Here is a 16,641-nt window from a genome sequence, read left to right as displayed (position 1 = left end):
CCAGCATGCTGTGCCGTGCAACAGCGGAAGCGGGTTCACACGAGGTTGAGGAGTTCCTGCTCTTAGCCGTGCTGATGCGAGGAGGCGTTCAGCAGAGGTTAGGTACAGTACTTGCCCATAGCCGAGGAAGGAAATCCCTCGAGGGAGAGAGCTGCGCCTCCTAGTGACTGGGTTCAGAACAGCACTGGCTGAAGCCGAGGAGCGAGTCCCTGGCCTTACCTGGTGCATGGCTACAGCAAGACCCAAAGAGGGGGAACAAGATTTTTTTTTTTTTAAATTCAACTAAAATACTGTTTAAATAAAGTGGGGGGTTCCTCCATTTACGCTGCCTCAACAGCACAGCTTAATCCCAATCTATGAACAGCACCCCAAGCTGCATACAACATTCGGTCTTCCTGCACCAACCATCCTTTCCAAGTGAAACTGTCCTCATTGATGAATCCACTTCTGAACTGGCTGGCTGACTACTGACGGAGCTGTCTGGTGCTGCTCCTTAAAGCCCCGTGGCGATAGTAACTCATGTGGGAGCTGTAGTAACTCATGTGGGAGCTGTAGTATTGCAAGTCCTGGCAGTCCTACGGTACCCAGCCCAAGTCCCTGTACTTAACGTGCGAGCCTAGGCAGCGAGTCCGAGGAAGCTATTGAACCGGAGGGGGCATCACGTGATCCTTCCTTCACCCAATGGGATCACTAGATGGCGATCAGGAGCTCAAATTGTGGCCCTGGGGGACTGGGGGCAATTGCAGCACGCCTGGGACTGACTGGCCTGACTGCAATCAAACGAGGGGTCAAATGAGACACCTCCCGGGTCTATATTTACCCACTGTGGGAGCTGGCTCAGAGCTTTCAGATTTTAAACGCGGTTGCATTTCTCCTCTGCTTTGCACTCATGCCCATACAGCCCCAGGTCCAAAGACTGCACTAGAGTCACAAATAACCACCCCTCGCTAGCTCAGTGGGTAATCTGCACCACCCAATAATGAAATGGCACAAAGCCACACAAGCCAGGAATGTCCAAGATTCAATTCCCCAGCCTCTGCCGAGTTGGCTAATCCCAGCGTCTTGGGTTGGGTGCAGGTGGAGACAGAAACTCTGCCAGGGATCCTGCTCCTGATCCTTCTCCAGTGATGCCATCACCACCACTACCCTGCTGCAAAGTGCACGTGTGTAGGAATCAGGCTCGGCTGTGATTCACAATCAAACAGCCCGCTGACACCCACTGTCAAGGCCTACTTGGGCGAGGTGGGGGAGGGTTGAACGGTCCCCCCAGCAAGTAGCAGCATCTTCAGGAGACAAAGACAATCACGGTGGTGGTGGGGAGGGGACGACATTAAAATCATATTTTTTTCTTTTTTTTTAAATTGGTGATTTGCTAATTGCAAGATTCCCTATTTAAATGTCCTCAGCACCCTAAGCTGATTTGCTGATCAGAAAGGTGGTACAGGAAACTTTGTGCTATCTGGCACCGACGGGACCGAGCTGTTGCCGTTCCCTCAAAACTGCCGGACACACCAGCGTTAATGTTGAAACATACGGAGATTTTGATCTCCATATCTGGCAACAAACCCTGTTGCTTAGCAACAGCTTCTAAACAGTCGGCCGTACTCTCTGTAGCTTAGCAACAGCTTCAGCGAGACCTTGCAGAGCTTGACTGTTGAGAAAAAACTAATGAAACGGCTCCTGATTTTTGCCAGTGGCTCGAGCTTGCCGGACATTTAGCCTCCGGATAAACCAAAGTTTCCTGTATAATGAAAGTCTGTTTTAAACCAAATCCTTACCAAACCAGCTGCAGGGGTTTGTTGTAATCTTATTATGCAAGTGGGTTTGAAAGCGACTAATTGAAACAATCAGGCCATTATATTAATGCAGGGCAGAGCTGGACTGCACATCCTGGCAATGAAGCTGGGAAAGAATAAGTTAATTGTGACCGGCGACACTTAGAGTGCTGAACACAGAGGGGCAGATAACAGAACAGCACACGTTTAGGGAACAAATACTGCAGATCCTTTCATATTTAAAAATATACCACTGTACACCAGAGACAATCAATAGAAGCCTAAATAATTACATACTATTACATAGCATTTACAGCACAGAAACCGGCCATTCAGCACAACAGGTCCACGCTGGTGTTTATGCTCCACACAAGCCTCCTCCCGCCCTATCAACATGTCCTTCTATTCCTTTCTCCCTCCTGTGCTTATCCAGCTTCCCACTGAATGCATCTACGCTATTCACCTCAACTACTCCTTGTGGTAGCGAGTTCCACATTCTAACCACTCTCGGGGTAAAGAAGTTTCTCCTGAATTCCCGATTGGATTTATTAGTGACTATAGTATATTTATGACCCCTAGTTCTGGTCTCCTCCGCAAGTGGAAACACCTTCGCTACGTCTACCCTAACAAACCCCTTCATAATCTCGATTAGGTCTTCTCTTTTCTAGCGAAAAGAGCCCCAGCCTGTTCAATCTTTCCTGATGGGTATAACCTCTCAGTTCTGATATCATTCTAGTAAATCTGTTTTGCACCTTCTCCAGTGCCTCTATATCCTTTTTATAATATGGAGACATGAATTGTTCGCAGTACTCCAAGTGCGGTCTAACCAAGATTCTATACAAGTTTAATATAACTTCTCTGCTTTTCAATTCTATCCCTCTAGAAATGAACCCCAGTGCTTTTTTTAATGGCCTTATTAACCCGCGTCGCTACTTTTAATGACTTGTGTATCATTTAACCCCAGATCCCTCTGCTCCTCTATTCCATTTAGACACTTATTTTCAAGGAGTATGTGACCTCCTTATTCTTCCTACCAAAATGCACCACCTCACACTTGTCTATATTGAAGCTCATTTGCCAATTACACACCCATTCTGCAAGTTTATTAATGTCTTCCTGTATTCTGTTGCAGTCCCCCTCTGTAAGAACTACACCCACCCAACTGGGTGTCATTCACAAATTTTGAAATTGTATTTCCGATTCCCAAGTCCAAATCATTTATGTAAATGGTGAACAACAGCATCGATCCTGGTGGAAGACCACTTCCCACCCTTTGTCAGTCTGAGTAGCTACCTTTAACCCCGACTCTGTTTGGTTTTGGAGCCAGCTTGCTATCCATTCTGCTACTTGTCCCCCGACTCCACTTGTTCTGACCTTAGTCGTGAGTCTACTATGCGGTACCTTATCGAAGGCCTGTTGCTCAGTTCCTTTTGCTGCTAGTAATGTGAAGAATGCTTGTCACCTCTTTTCAATAAAATGGTTGAAAAAAATATAGTTCTTATAATAATAGAATTTTTTTTTAAAGTAAGGATTTGGACTCCCCTAATGAGCCCTGTTGCAAAGTACACCGGTGCAGACATCAAACAAGGAAAGGATGCATGGCCTCTGGCCCCACAATTAAATACCCGGCTGCCACTTTCTCTACTCTCACACCTGAAAAATGGCCTCTACTATTAAGAGGCTTCCATCATCCATATCCAAACCACAAGACCCTGTTGTGCTAGGTCAGTACGTCCGACCTTTTATCACCCGAGTGGTGGGCCAGGTCTTTGTGACTCAACCAACAAATGGTGGGGGGATAAGAGTTTAAGGAAGTAGATTTTGAGTTGCGTTGAATTTTGATTAAACGTCCAACTTCCAATCTTTCTTGCATGCCTTTCCATCCTTGGACCACACGATGTAATTCCTCCCGTCTCTTGCGCTCTCTCGCATTCTTCCCTCGCCCCCACATCTTTCACCTGTTTGTCTGCTCCTCTCCAAATCTGTCCTTTCACTTCTCTATCAAACTGGCCATTATATTCGGAGAGGCCACGGGAGGTCTGGTGTAATAAGGGGCGTTTGGCATATTGTTGGGTTGGAATATAGGAAGCATTGGCTCAAAGTCAACAGTGGACATCCAAAGTGGAACACCAACCCGTCGCATATCACTGGCATCGTCACTGTAATAAGTACAACTTAAAAAAAAAAAAACATATACATATATATTACCTGCTACTTTATAGAGTCTCTCCCATCCCTACTTCGGAGGTTTCTGTTCCACTTACCCGAGGCTGGGACTTTGTTGTCTAACGTGCTCTCACTGGCTTTGGTTGGACGCAAACATCGGACAGCACCGTGTTCTGGCTCCTCGAACCCTTCTCCTAAGGGTATAAAAGTATTCTGGACAAACTGTACCAGCAACTGTAAACAAAACGGGTCAGGACATCAGCCTCTAGATCCAAACACGCGACATTTCAATGGCAATGTTACTGACAACCGGTGGTATAATAGAAATAAAATTAAGACAAGACTGAGTAAACAATTCAAAAGTTACTTTATGTCATAGCCCTGGAACTATCTGAAGCCATCTCTCATTTGCAGTCAAGGCTGGTTTATGTCTCGCTACATGATAAGGCGTCAGCAGTGCCGCCTCGAAGTCAGAAGGTTGTGGGTTCAAGCCCCACTCGCCAGAGTACGTTGAACAATGGAAGAGGGTGGTGTGGTTCACTTTATCAAAGAGCCAAATGACCTCCTTCTGTGCTGTACGATTTTATGACATCAAACACTGCAGAGAGGTTGAGGTCAACAAGGAGTTACAGAGGATGTCAATTGTGACTTTGGCGAGGTGAGTTCTGATGCTGCGAGTGAGAAACTGGAGAAGTTGAGAAGGGGGCGGGGGTGGAGTATGGGGAGGTAGCAGAAGAAGCAGATGCTGTACAAATGGTCTCAGGTTTACAAAGAAATCCATGGGCTCTTCGTAGTGGAGTTAACCGTGGAGCGGGTGGCAGAAAGGGGTTTGAAAAGGTAGATTCTCCTTGCCTTCCAACAAGTGTGGCATCAAGGAGCCCTAGTAAAACTGAAGTCAATGGGAATCAGGGGGAAAACACTCCACTGGCTGGAGTCATACCTAGCACAAAGGAAGATGGTGGTGGTGATTGAAGGTCAATCATCACAGCCCCCAGGACATCGCTGCAGGAGTTCCTCAGGGCAGTGTCCTAGGCCCAACCATCTTCAGCTGCTTCATCAATGACCTTCCCTCCAACATAAGATCAGAAATGGGGATGTTCGCTGATGACTACACAGTGTTCAGCGCCATACACAACTCCTCAGATAATGAAGCAGTCCATGCTCGCATGCAACAAGACCTGGACGACATTCAGGCTTGGGCTGATAAGTGGCAGGTAACATTCGCGCCACAGAAGTGCCAGGCAATGACTATCTCCAACAAGCGAGAGTCTCACCACCGCCCCTTGACATTCAATGGCATTACTATCGCCGAATCCCCCACCAACATCATCCTGGGATCACCATTCACCAGAAACTTAACTGGACCGGCCACATAAATACTGTGGCAACAAGAGCAAGTCAGAGGCTGGGTATTCTGCGGCGAGTGTCTCACCTCCTGACTCCCCAAAGTCTTTCCACCATCTATAAAGGCACAAGTAAGGAGTGTGATGGAATACTCTCTACTTGCCTGGATGAGTGCAGCTCCAACACTCAGGAAGCTCGACACCATCCAGGACAAAGCAGCCCGTTTGGTTGGCACCCCATCCACCACCTTAAACATTCACTCCCTCCACCACCGGCGCACCGTGGCTGCAGTGTGTACCAGCTACAAGATGCACTGCAGCAACTCGCCAAGGCTTCTTCGGCAGCATCTCCCAAACCCATGACCTCTTCCACCTAGAAGGACAAGGGTAGCAGGCACATGGGAACACCAGCACCTCCAAGTTCCCCTCCAAGTCACACACCATCCTGACTTAGAAGTATATCGCCAATCCTTCATCGTCGCTGGGTCAAAATCCTAGAACTCCCTCCCTAACAGCACTGTGGGAGTACCTTCACCACACGGACTGTAGCGGTTCAAGGCGGCGGCTCACCACCACCTTCTCAAGGGCAATTGGGGATGGGCAATAAATGCTGGCCTTGCCAACGAGCCCACATCCCATGAACAAATTTTTAAAAACTTGCATTCATATAGCACCTTTAATGTAGCAAAATGTCCCAAGGCGCTTCACAAGAGCGTGATCAATCAAAATTCTAGTGATCCTGGAGTAGTGGTAGTAGTAGTTGGATTCAGCTGACGGGAGTGGATATGGTAATGCCCGACATGGTAAGGCCAAATCTGGCAGCGAATGATTAGATCAGTTGTGTGCTTCTTGCGTTTGACTTCGTGTCAGCCTTGGCTCAGTGGGTAGCACTTTCGCCTCAGAGTCAGGAAGTCATGGGCTCAAGTCCCACTCCAGAGACTTGAGTTCATAATCCATGCGGACACTTCAGTGCAGTCCTGACGGAGGGGCCGTCTTTCCGATGAGACGTTAGAAGAATCATAGAATGGCTTTCTTCCGTGCTGTAACCATTGGGCCCGTGCCGAGACTCAGCTCGTCGCACTCCTCCGCCCTTTCCACGTAGCTTGCTGTGTAATAAAGTTTTTTCTTCTGTCGCCTTTGGTTCTTCTGTGTCCTCTGGTTCTTAACCCTTCTGCCAATGGGAACAGTTTCTCTCTATCTACTCTTCTAGACCCCTCATGATTTTAAACACCTCTATCAAATCTCCTCTCAACCTTCTCTGCTCCAAGGAGAACAACCCCAGCTTCTCCTATCAAAGTAACTGAAGTCCCTCATTCCTGGAATCATTCTTGTAAATCTTTTCTGCGCCCTCTCCAAGGCCTTCACATCCTTCCTGAAGTGTGGTGCCCAGAATTGGACACAATACTCCAGTTGGGACCGAACCAGCGTTTTATGCAGGTTCATCATACTTTCCACACTTTTGTACTCTCTCTCTCTATTTATGAAGTCCAGGGTCCCATAAGCCTTCTTAACTGCTTTCCCAACCTGCCCTGCCACCTTCAACAATTTGTGCACACATACCCCCAGGTCTCTCTGTTCATGCACCCCCTTTAGGATTCTACCCTTTACTTTAGTCTTTCGGATGAGACGTTAAACCGAGGCCCCGTCTGCTCTCTCAGGTGGATGTAAAAGATCCCATGGCACTATTTCGAAGAAGAGCAGGGGAGTTATCCTCAATGTCCTGGCCAATATTTATCCCCCAACCAACATCACTAAAACAGATTATCTGGTCATTAGCACATTGCTGTTTGTGGGAGCTTGCTGTGCGCAAATTGGCTGCCGCGTTTCCCACATTACAGCAGTGACTCCACTTCAAAAGTACTTCATTGGCTGTAAAGCGCTTTGAGACATCCAGTGGTCGTGAAAGGCGCTATATAAATGTAAGTCTTTCTTTATATGCCCTCTCCTCATTCTTTCTACCAAAATGCTTCACTTCACACTTTTCTGTGTTAAATCTGCCACGTGTCCGCCCATTCCACCAGCCTGTCGCTGTCTTCCTGAAGTCTATCACTCTCCTCCTCACTGTTCACTATACTTCCAAGTTTTGTGTCATCTGTAAATTTTGAAATTGTGCCCTGTACACCCACGTCCAAGTCATTAAACCGATGCCCCATCTGCCCTCTCGGGTGGATGTAAAAGATCCCGTGGCATTATTCACTGAAGAGCAAGGGCGTTATCCCCGGTGTCCTGGCCAATATTTACCCCTCGATCAACATCACAAACAGATTATCTGGTCATTATCACATTGCTGTTTGTGAGAGCTTGCTGTGCGCAGATTGGCTGACGCGTTTCCCACATTACAACAGTGACTACACCTCAAAAGTACTTCATTAGCTGTAAAGTGCTTTGGGACATCCTGAGATCACGAACGGTGCTATCTAATTGCAAGTCTTTTTATGAGGGAAAAGATTGCCATTTATCATATCTCTCAAACATACATAGAATGATTTTGAATTATAGGCAATGTTGTTCTGTAAACAAACAAAGCAACAGACCGAGATCCCGCTCCTAATCACTAGCCAGTGACCCTCTTCTAGAAGAGGTCTGTATGCGGGGTCACTGGTTCAGGATAGGATCAGGTCCAGCTGTAATGTCCCCAGCATTCACCGCCTTGGTTACGCATGAAGAAAGATTTGGATTTCTATAGCCCCTTTCATGACCTCAGGACGTCCGAAGTACTTTTGAAGTGGAGTCATGGTTATAATGTAGGGAAACACGGCAGCCAATTTGCGGACAGCAGGATCCCACAAACAGCAATGTGATAAATGACCGGATATATCTGTTTTTTAGTGATGTTGGTTGAGGGATAAATATTGGACAGGACACCGGGGAGAACTCCCCCTGCTCTTCTTCGATATAGTGCCACGGGATCTTTTATATCCACCCAAGAGAGCAGACAAGGCCTTGGTTTAACATCTCATCCGAGAGACCGCGAAAGTGGGAATGACAAAGCTGTCAAGTGTGTGCTCATTCTTCAAGGCAAGGGGTTTTCACTGAACAATCCAATAAATATAAACTGCAACCTTGAGCCAATAAATTGAAAAAGGCATTGCAACTCACCTCAGGCCTGGATTCTAGTTCATCTGACAACATAGATTCAGCCTCGGGTTTCTGTAAAGAAAAGCACACCATTTTTTTTAAAGCTTTAAGAATAAAAATGGTGGCTCCTTTGACGGGTCAGCAGCACGCTCGATCGCTGAGCTACGCAGCGCAGGCAGCCGACGGGTTTAATCCCTGGTCTGTGCCGAGTTAGCTAGAATTTCAGTAGGGGGGCGCTGCAATTTACCTCAGCACCCTGGGTTAGGGAAAAGGGGCGGGGAAAAAGAGATTTAAAAAAAGTCAGCCAAGACTCCCACTCCCGATCCCTACCCGCTTACCCTTGCTGGAAATGTTTGCGTGTGCGATGACTGGAAGGACATGATCACGATGCTCTTTGCTTGAAAAGCATGACAACACTCACCGACAAGGCACACACAAGCAGAATGATCTCTTGGGAGAGGTAGCGTAGAAGGTAACAGAACTGTATCCCACTAAGGATAGGTGTCAGCCGTGACTCGGTGGCACACAGACCTCTGCTCAAACGTCCAAAACCTCGGGAACTGCAAAGGAGCGTCCCAGGGCAATTAACCTTTCCACTGTGCTTCCCTGGATTCTGCTGGAGACATGCTCCTACCCACACCCTTAACCACCCCCCACAACCACTAGGCCCTGAGCTCTGGAATTCCCTCCCTAAACCTCTCCGCCTCTCTCTCCTCCTTTAAGACACTCCTTAAAACCTACCTCTATCTCCTTATGTGGCTTGGTGTCGATTTTTTGTTTGATAACGCTCCTGTGAAGCACCTTGGGACGTTTTACTATGTTAAAACCGCAGTATAAATGCAAGCCGTTGCTGTTGTGGTTAAAAGGGAACATTTCCAAGCACAAGCCTGTGTTCCACCGCTCTGTGGCAATGAACGCTGGAGAGCCCATACGCTGCACCTCACTGGCCAGTGTTACAACTCCTGTCATCAAGGGCTTGGTGCATTTTGTTCTCGGGTAGATCCCTGGGATTTTCCCATCCCAGTTCCAAATGTTGGCAGATCTGTGGATTCTTATATCGTGTCTTGACAACAACCATTTGCATTCATATAGCATCTTTAACGTATTAAGACATCCCAAGGCGCTAAAATATAGGACATATCAAATTCACATACGGGATCATAGAATCGTACTGCATAGAAGGGGGCCATTCGGCCCATTGTACCTGTGCCGGCTCTTTGAAAGACCTACATAATTAGTCCCACTCCCCTGATTTTTCCCCACAGCCCTGCAATTTTTTCCTTTTCAAATACTGTCCTGGTCATTATTTATCCCTCAATCAACATCACTAAAAGAGATTATCTAGTCATTATCACATTGCTGTTTGTGGGAGCTTACTGTGCAAATTGGCTGCCGTGTTTCCTACATTACAACAGTGACTCCACTTCATTGGCTCTAAAGCGCTTTGGGACGTCTGGTGGTCGTGAAAGGCGCTATATAAATGCAAGCCTTCCTTCCTTTTCGGACTAATTTCGACTCACTCGGTTTAGTCTAGTCTTGCTAATCCTAGATACAGTATTCTGCACGTTCGTCATTATACCTTCAAAAGTAGCATCAGATTAACATGTTCTGTGTCATCTAAAATCACACCTTTTTGGATTCACACACAATCTTTTCAAAGGCAACTCTTACCTCAATCATATGAGAAGAGGTTTTCTTTGGTGAAGCTTCTTTGCATTAACACTCTCTACTGATCTTCATGCGCTTCCTGGGGTGTCCTCGCTGAAAAAGAAGAAAAATTAATTCGAAATCTCTATACAAACTAAATTTAACTAAACTGGGGTTTTCTTGGGCTCCTCAAGGCGCGGGAAGTCAGTGCTAGGGGACAGAACACTTCCCATTTCAGACACCCAACGTCAGCATCAAGCGCTCTATTCCCAGGTCAGGCGTGGCACAGTCCCTGTACTCTACCCCAAACAACTTGCCTCAGCCCCACTCTCAGAAAAACGCCCTCTCGACTGCATCGCTGTGGCATTTTCCCCCAAACCAGCCATCCCTAAACACTGGCATCAGCCACGGCTCAGTGGGTAGCACTCTCTCGCATCCGAGTCAGAAGGTTGTGGGTTCAAGCCCCTCTCCAGAGAATTGAGCACATACTCCAGGCTGCCACTCCCAGTGCAGTACTGAGGGAGTGCTGCACTGTCAAGACGTGCCGTCTCTCGGATGAGACGCTAAACCGAGGCCCCGTCTCCCCTCGCAGGTGGATGTAAAAGATCCCATGGCACTATTTGAAGAGGAGTAGGGGAGTTTCCTGGCCAATATTTATACCTTAACCGACATCACCAAAACAGAGAACCTGGTCATTAGCCCGCTGCTGTTTGTGGGAGCTTGCTGTGCACAAATTGGCTGCTACATTTCCTACATTCCAAAAGTAACTATACTTCAAAAGTAATTAATTGGCTGTGAAGTAATTTGGGGCATTAGGAGGACATTAAAGGCACTGTTTGAATGCCAGTTCTTTCTTTCAATTCAAAATAAATTAACCACTATTATCAAAAACAATCTTGGACGGTTCCAGGTTCACTCCAGTCAGTACGGAGTTTACTGATCTCAACAAGGGCAAACTAGTGGACTACAGTTAGCCTCAGTATACCTTTGGCTAGAGAATGTAGATGCGGGGGGGGGGGGGGGGGGGGAAATGGGTGATCAGCCAAGGGTCCCACTTCTGATCACTGTCCTGCAGCTTGTACGAGAACACATGGATGTTGGTGAGGACAGTATCAGGGCTGATTACGATGCCTTCACCTCCCCCACAAGGCCAAATAGCCTGCTGACACTCAGTGTCAAGGGTCACACTTGAATAATGGCCACTTGGGTGAGGTAGCAGAGATCAGAAGAAACAGAGGAACCGTGCCCCCAACAATGTCCTTTTGAGGGGAAAGTTAGCGAGAAGAAGATAAACGGCTTTTTAAATAAAAGCTCCGAATCTTGAGGCTTTTTGATCTGGTTTTCCGCTTATTACAGGAGACTGCATGGCACCCAAGGGAGTGGGGAGTCACTTGACCTGATGTAGAAGGCATCACAACTGTACGGATCAAGCTACAGGGACCAGATGGTCTTTTCCTGTCCGACCTTTTTCATCTCAATTATCTCCGCTCTCTATAGAATCTGACAGCACAGAAGGATACCATTTGACCCATCGTCAACCCTTTGAAAGAGCTGTCCAATTAGTCCCACACCCCTGCTCTTTCCCCCTTTTGAAAGTTACTATTGAATTTGCTTCCACCTTTCTTGGAGTGCATTCCAGATCATAACAACTCACTCCGTTAAAAAAAATTCTTATCTCCCCTCTGATTCTTTTGCCAATTATCTTAAATCCGTGTCTTCTGGTTATCAACCCATCTGTCAGCGGAAACAGTTTCTCCCTATTTACTCTATCAAAACTTTTCTGAGGACCTCTATTAAATCTCCCCGTAGCCTTCGCTGCTCTAAAGGAGCGCAACCCCAGCTTCTCTAGTCTCTCCACGAAACTGAAGACCCTGGCACCATTCTGGTAAATCTCCCCTGCTTTCACCCCACTTCACTTGAAGACGACACTTCGTGCTACTTCCACAGGCCCAGTCTCACGCAGAAGATTGCTTGGTAAGGTTTTTTTCAAAAAAAATAAAGTCTTGCATTTATATAGGATGTCACGAAGCGCTTTACAGGCAATTAAGTACTTTTGAAGTCATCGTTGCAATGTAGGAAACGCTGCAGCCAATTTACATACAACCAGCAATAACGTACAGATAAAAAGAAAAAAGACTTGCATTTATATAGCACCTTTCACGACCATCCAAAGCGCTTTACAGCCAAATGAAGTACTTTTTGAAGTGTAGTCACTGTTGTAACATAGGAAATCTATTTTGTTATGTTGATTGAGGGATAAATATTGGAAATAACTTCCCTTGCTCTTCTTCGGAATAGTGCCATGGAATCTTTTACGTCCACCTGAGAGAGAAAAAGTGTATACGGGGCCTCGCTTTAACGTCTCATCCGAAAGACAGCACCTCTGACAGTGCAGCACTCCCTCAACATAGAAGATAGTAGCAGGAGTAGGCCATTCGGCCCCTCGAGCCTGCTCCGCCATTCAGTGAGATCATGGCTGATCATCCAAATTCAGTACCCGGTTCCTGCCTTCTCCCCATATCCTCAAGCACTGCACTGGAGTGTCAGCCTGGACTTTTGTGCCCGAGTCCCCTGGAGTGGGACTGTGAACCTACAACCTTCTGAGCCACTTCGGAATAAAAAATTAAATCCCCATTACAGGAAAAGTGCAGGTGATTAAAGGGGTAGGGGGTGGGGGGAATCCAGAAAAACCTAAAGAAAAACCCCCCAAGGCAACTAATTCCATTGGGGCGGGGGGGGGGGGGGGGAAGGTATTAAAAAAAACACTGATAGATATCAAAGCACATTTGTTGATTCTCATTCAGCAGGCGCTGTGAATTAAAATGCTGGCACAGCAGGCAGAAGGTCAGAGCAGACTCACACAGCCAGGAGGAGCGGAGCCTCCTGAGACAGGGCCTTCACCTCCTCTTCCTCCTCCCATGGCCTGGGGCTAACTGCCCGCAGTCTTCAACGCCCAGCCCAACCAGGCCTCTTAACCGACTCGTGGGGTCGGCGGCAGGAGCGCACTTTGCCCCCGAGCGGGAGCAGGGGGAAGGGAGATAGCAGACGCGCCTGCGCCGATTGCCGCCACTCTTGCGCCTGCGCGACAACAGCCGCCGCCGCGGCATTCCGGCTCACGGCAAGCCAAGCAGCACAAGCCGCACGCCAACACCTGTCGAAACGCGTTTTCTTTACCACCACCACTGTTTCTTAAAGCGAGGGGGGGGGAAACCCAAGAGAGTGGTTCTCGAACATCCCAGATTATAATCGCTCAATCTTTGTGCCTTCTGTTGCTGAGGCCCTAAGCTCTGGAATTTCCTATCTAAACCTCTCCCCCTCTCTTTCCTCCTTTAAGACGCTCCTTAAAACCCCAACTCTTTGACCAAGCTTTTGGTCACCTGCCCTAATTTATCCTTATGTGGATCGGTGTCAAATTTTTTGTCTTAAAATACTCCTGTACAGCGCCTTGGGATGTTTTACTACGTTAAAGGCGCTATATAAATACAAGTTCTTGTTGTTCTGATTTGCAATGCACGGTCTCAAAAGGGCGATGGAAACAGATTCAGTAGTAACTTTCAAAAAAGGGGAATTGGGTAAATACTTGAATGAGGAAAAACAATAGCAGGGCTACGGGGAAAGTGCGGCGAATTGGACAGCTCTTTCAAAGAGCCGGCACAGGCATAATGGGCCGAATGGCCTCCCTCTGTGCTGTATCATTCTATGATTCTATGAAAAATGATTTTAAATGATTTAGCTACTGTTAAAAATACATAAATGTTAGATACAAAATTTTCATGCACCAAGTATAATTCTTATAATTTTTTTTTAGTTAAACAGCTACAAAGTCCCCCGCTGATAGTCTGGTAACTAACTGCCAGCTAACTGCGCTGTCAGAAGAGGTGCTACAATTGATCAGCGTAAACTCGAGGAACAGCACCTCATCTTCCAATTAGGCACTTTACAGCCTTCCAGACTCAATATCGAGTTCAACAATTTCAGATCATAACCTCGGCCCCTATTATATTTTATCCACACTTTTGGTTTGTGCCTTTTCCTTTTTTTTCTCTCTCTCTCTGCCAGCGCATTTCACACTTCATCTAGAGCCATCCTTTGTCTCTTGACCTGTCCTATTACCATCTCGTCTCACCTTGAATATCTCTTAATGTCTCTTCTTTCATCCCCTCCCCCATTTCCCAGCCCCCAAACTGCCTTTTAATCTGTTTCATTTCCTGCCTTTTTCTCTCAATTCTGTAGAAGGGTTTCGACCCGAAACATTGACTCTGTTTCTCTCTCCACGGATGTTGCCTGGCCTGCTGAGTTTTTCCAGCGTTTTCTGTTGTTATTTCGGATTTCCAGCATCCACAGTATTTTGCTATCCTACAATTGATCCCTTGGATGAAGAAGGGCAGATTAGCCAGACTTCTCACTCCTGATTGCTATCCAGTGATCCCTAGTGGAAGTGTGTGTGTGAACATCAGATCAGGCTCAGCTGTGACATTCCCGCTGGTTGAATAGGCAATCCACATTAATTGTACCGGCTCACACAAATAACTAGCTGCTTAAGCTAGGTACTCAGTTGGCAATCAGTGCCAGTGGAAACATATCTCAGCAAAGAGTCCGCAGCTACTGGAGATGGAGCACGCTTGAGGCCTTCCACGACCGGTGAGCACCGCAGGGACTGGAGTGCATCATCACCCCCGGAAACAACATTTTAATTTGATTTGTTAAGTTTCCTTTTACTTGCTTTTTTTTAAAGTTACCGTCCTTATTGGTTGTGCCGCTTTAAAACGGTGGCACATGCTGAAACTTAATTAGGCAACTGCCTGAAATAAAAAGAGTCAGCGAGGACTCGACGGGTACGTTTGCGCTCGGGTGGCCCTGGAGATGGAGCACGCGGTGTCTGCCGGCACGCTTCGAGGCTTTCCGCGACCAGTGGGCACCGGAGGGACTGGAGTGCATCGTCACCCCCGAGGATAACATTTTAATTTAATTTGTTAAGTTTCCTTTTAAACTTTTTTGTTAAGTTACAGTTTTTAACGGCTGTGCCCCTTTAAAAAGGGGGCACATGCTTGACTTTTAATTGGCAATTGCCAGTAACAAAAAGAGTCAGCAAGGAGTCGAGCCTTTCGCAGGGGGCAGGAGAAAAGTGGCAAAGTACTTAAAGGGAGTTCTGTTATTTATCTCTCTCCCGACCTAATTTTGAAGAATTATATATAATAAAAAACATATGTGTCTATTATATATGTGCCTGCCTAAATATATACATAATAAGTGTATAACCTATGTCTTAAATGTGCAGATCATATAAACTTATGAAGTTGATACAAGTTAATACAACTTCAAAATTCTCATCATTGTCTACAAATCATCCATGGCTTTATTCCCCCTACCTTTGTAACCTTCTCTAGCCTTGCTTTCCCCCTCACACTCTCCTCTCTTTCAGCTATTTTCTCATTACTAAAGCCTCTCATCCTTTGTATTATCTCACAGAGTCTCTTCTACACCCTTTCCATGGCGTTGGCATCCTTCCTAAAGTAAGGTGTCCAGTTTTGGGCACAATATTGTAACTGTAGACTAACCAATGATTTGTACAGGTTTAGCATTACCTCTTTGCTATTGTACTTTATGTACCTATTTATTAAATCTAGGATCCCATATTTTTTTTTACAACATTATCACCTTGCATTTCTCCACATTAAATTCAATCTGACATCTATCTGTCCAATCTGCTAACCTATGAACTCCCAAAGTCACTTATAGTCCTCTTTACAGTTAAACCTTACATCCTATTTTTGTGTAGATTTTAAATTTATATTGTATCTACTATACTTAAGCAATCAGGAAGAAAAATAACCCCACAGACATTTGTTATATGGAAAATTAAACATGACGCCTTTTCTATGAATAAATGAAATATCTAAATGTTGGTACCAGTACTTTAGAAATAATAAATCGACTGTATTCTGATAGTTGTATGTCATTAGCACCTGTTGTGTTCTTAAATGGTTGATGCCACCTTTTTTTGTGTGAACCACTGCTCCATGGCATATACCCTTCATGCAATATGCTCAAAGGGACCTGGGTGTCCTTGTACATGAGTCACTGAAAGTGAATGTGCAGGTGCAGCAAGCCATTAGGAAGGCAAATGGTATACTGGCCTTCATTACAAGAGGATCTGAGTACAGGAGTAAAGAAGTCTTACTCCAATTATATAGGGTCTTGGTGAGACCACACCTGGAGTACTGTGTACAATTTTGGTCTCCTTACCTAAGGAAGGATATACTTGCCATAGAGGGAGTGCAATGAAGGTTCACGAGATTGATTCCTGGGATGGTGGGATTGTCGTATGAGAAGAGATTGAGTAAACTAGGCCTGTATTCTCTTGAATTCAGAAGAATGAGAGGGGATCTCATTGAAGCATACAAAAGTATTACAGGGCTTGATAGGATGGATGCTGGGAGAATGTTTCCCTGAGCTGGGGAGTCTAGAACCAGGGGCCACAGCCTCAGGATAAAGGGTAGGACATTCAGGACTGAGATGAGAAGAAATTTCTTCACACAGAGGGTGGTGAATCTTTGGAATTCTCTACCCCAGAGGGCTGTGCAGGCTCAGTCATTGGGTATTTTCAAAACAGAAGTCGATAGATTTCTGAC

General features: G+C 46.2%; 1 protein-coding gene across 6 annotated transcripts in view; it reads right to left on the bottom strand.

Moving 5' to 3' along the window:
- The window catches only part of znf410 (zinc finger protein 410), a 43,872-nt gene extending 30,773 nt beyond the window's left edge, over positions 1-13,099 (bottom strand). For 2 of the 6 annotated variants that reach the window (XM_086002693.1, XM_086002691.1), the window contains exons 1-4: positions 12,870-13,095; positions 10,034-10,123; positions 8,384-8,434; positions 4,040-4,175 (exon numbers count right to left, since the gene is read on the bottom strand). In XM_086002693.1, the coding sequence (XP_085858819.1) occupies positions 4,040-4,175; positions 8,384-8,434; positions 10,034-10,042 (196 nt within the window). In that variant the 5' untranslated portion in view covers positions 10,043-10,123; positions 12,870-13,095. Of the gene's footprint in view, positions 1-4,039; positions 4,176-8,383; positions 8,435-10,033; positions 10,124-12,869 lie in introns of all 6 variants that reach the window. The other 4 variants (XM_086002688.1, XM_086002687.1, XM_086002690.1 and 1 more) reach the window with 4 other exon arrangements.
- Positions 13,100-16,641: the final 3,542 nt, after the last annotated feature.

The sequence above is a fragment of the Somniosus microcephalus genome, chromosome 12 (assembly GCF_052327205.1).
Source record: "Somniosus microcephalus isolate GS21.2 chromosome 12, FLI_Smic_1.0, whole genome shotgun sequence".
NCBI lineage: Eukaryota > Metazoa > Chordata > Chondrichthyes > Squaliformes > Somniosidae > Somniosus > Somniosus microcephalus.
Note: the sequence above shows the minus strand (reverse complement) of the source record. Positions and strands in the feature narration are given on the sequence as shown.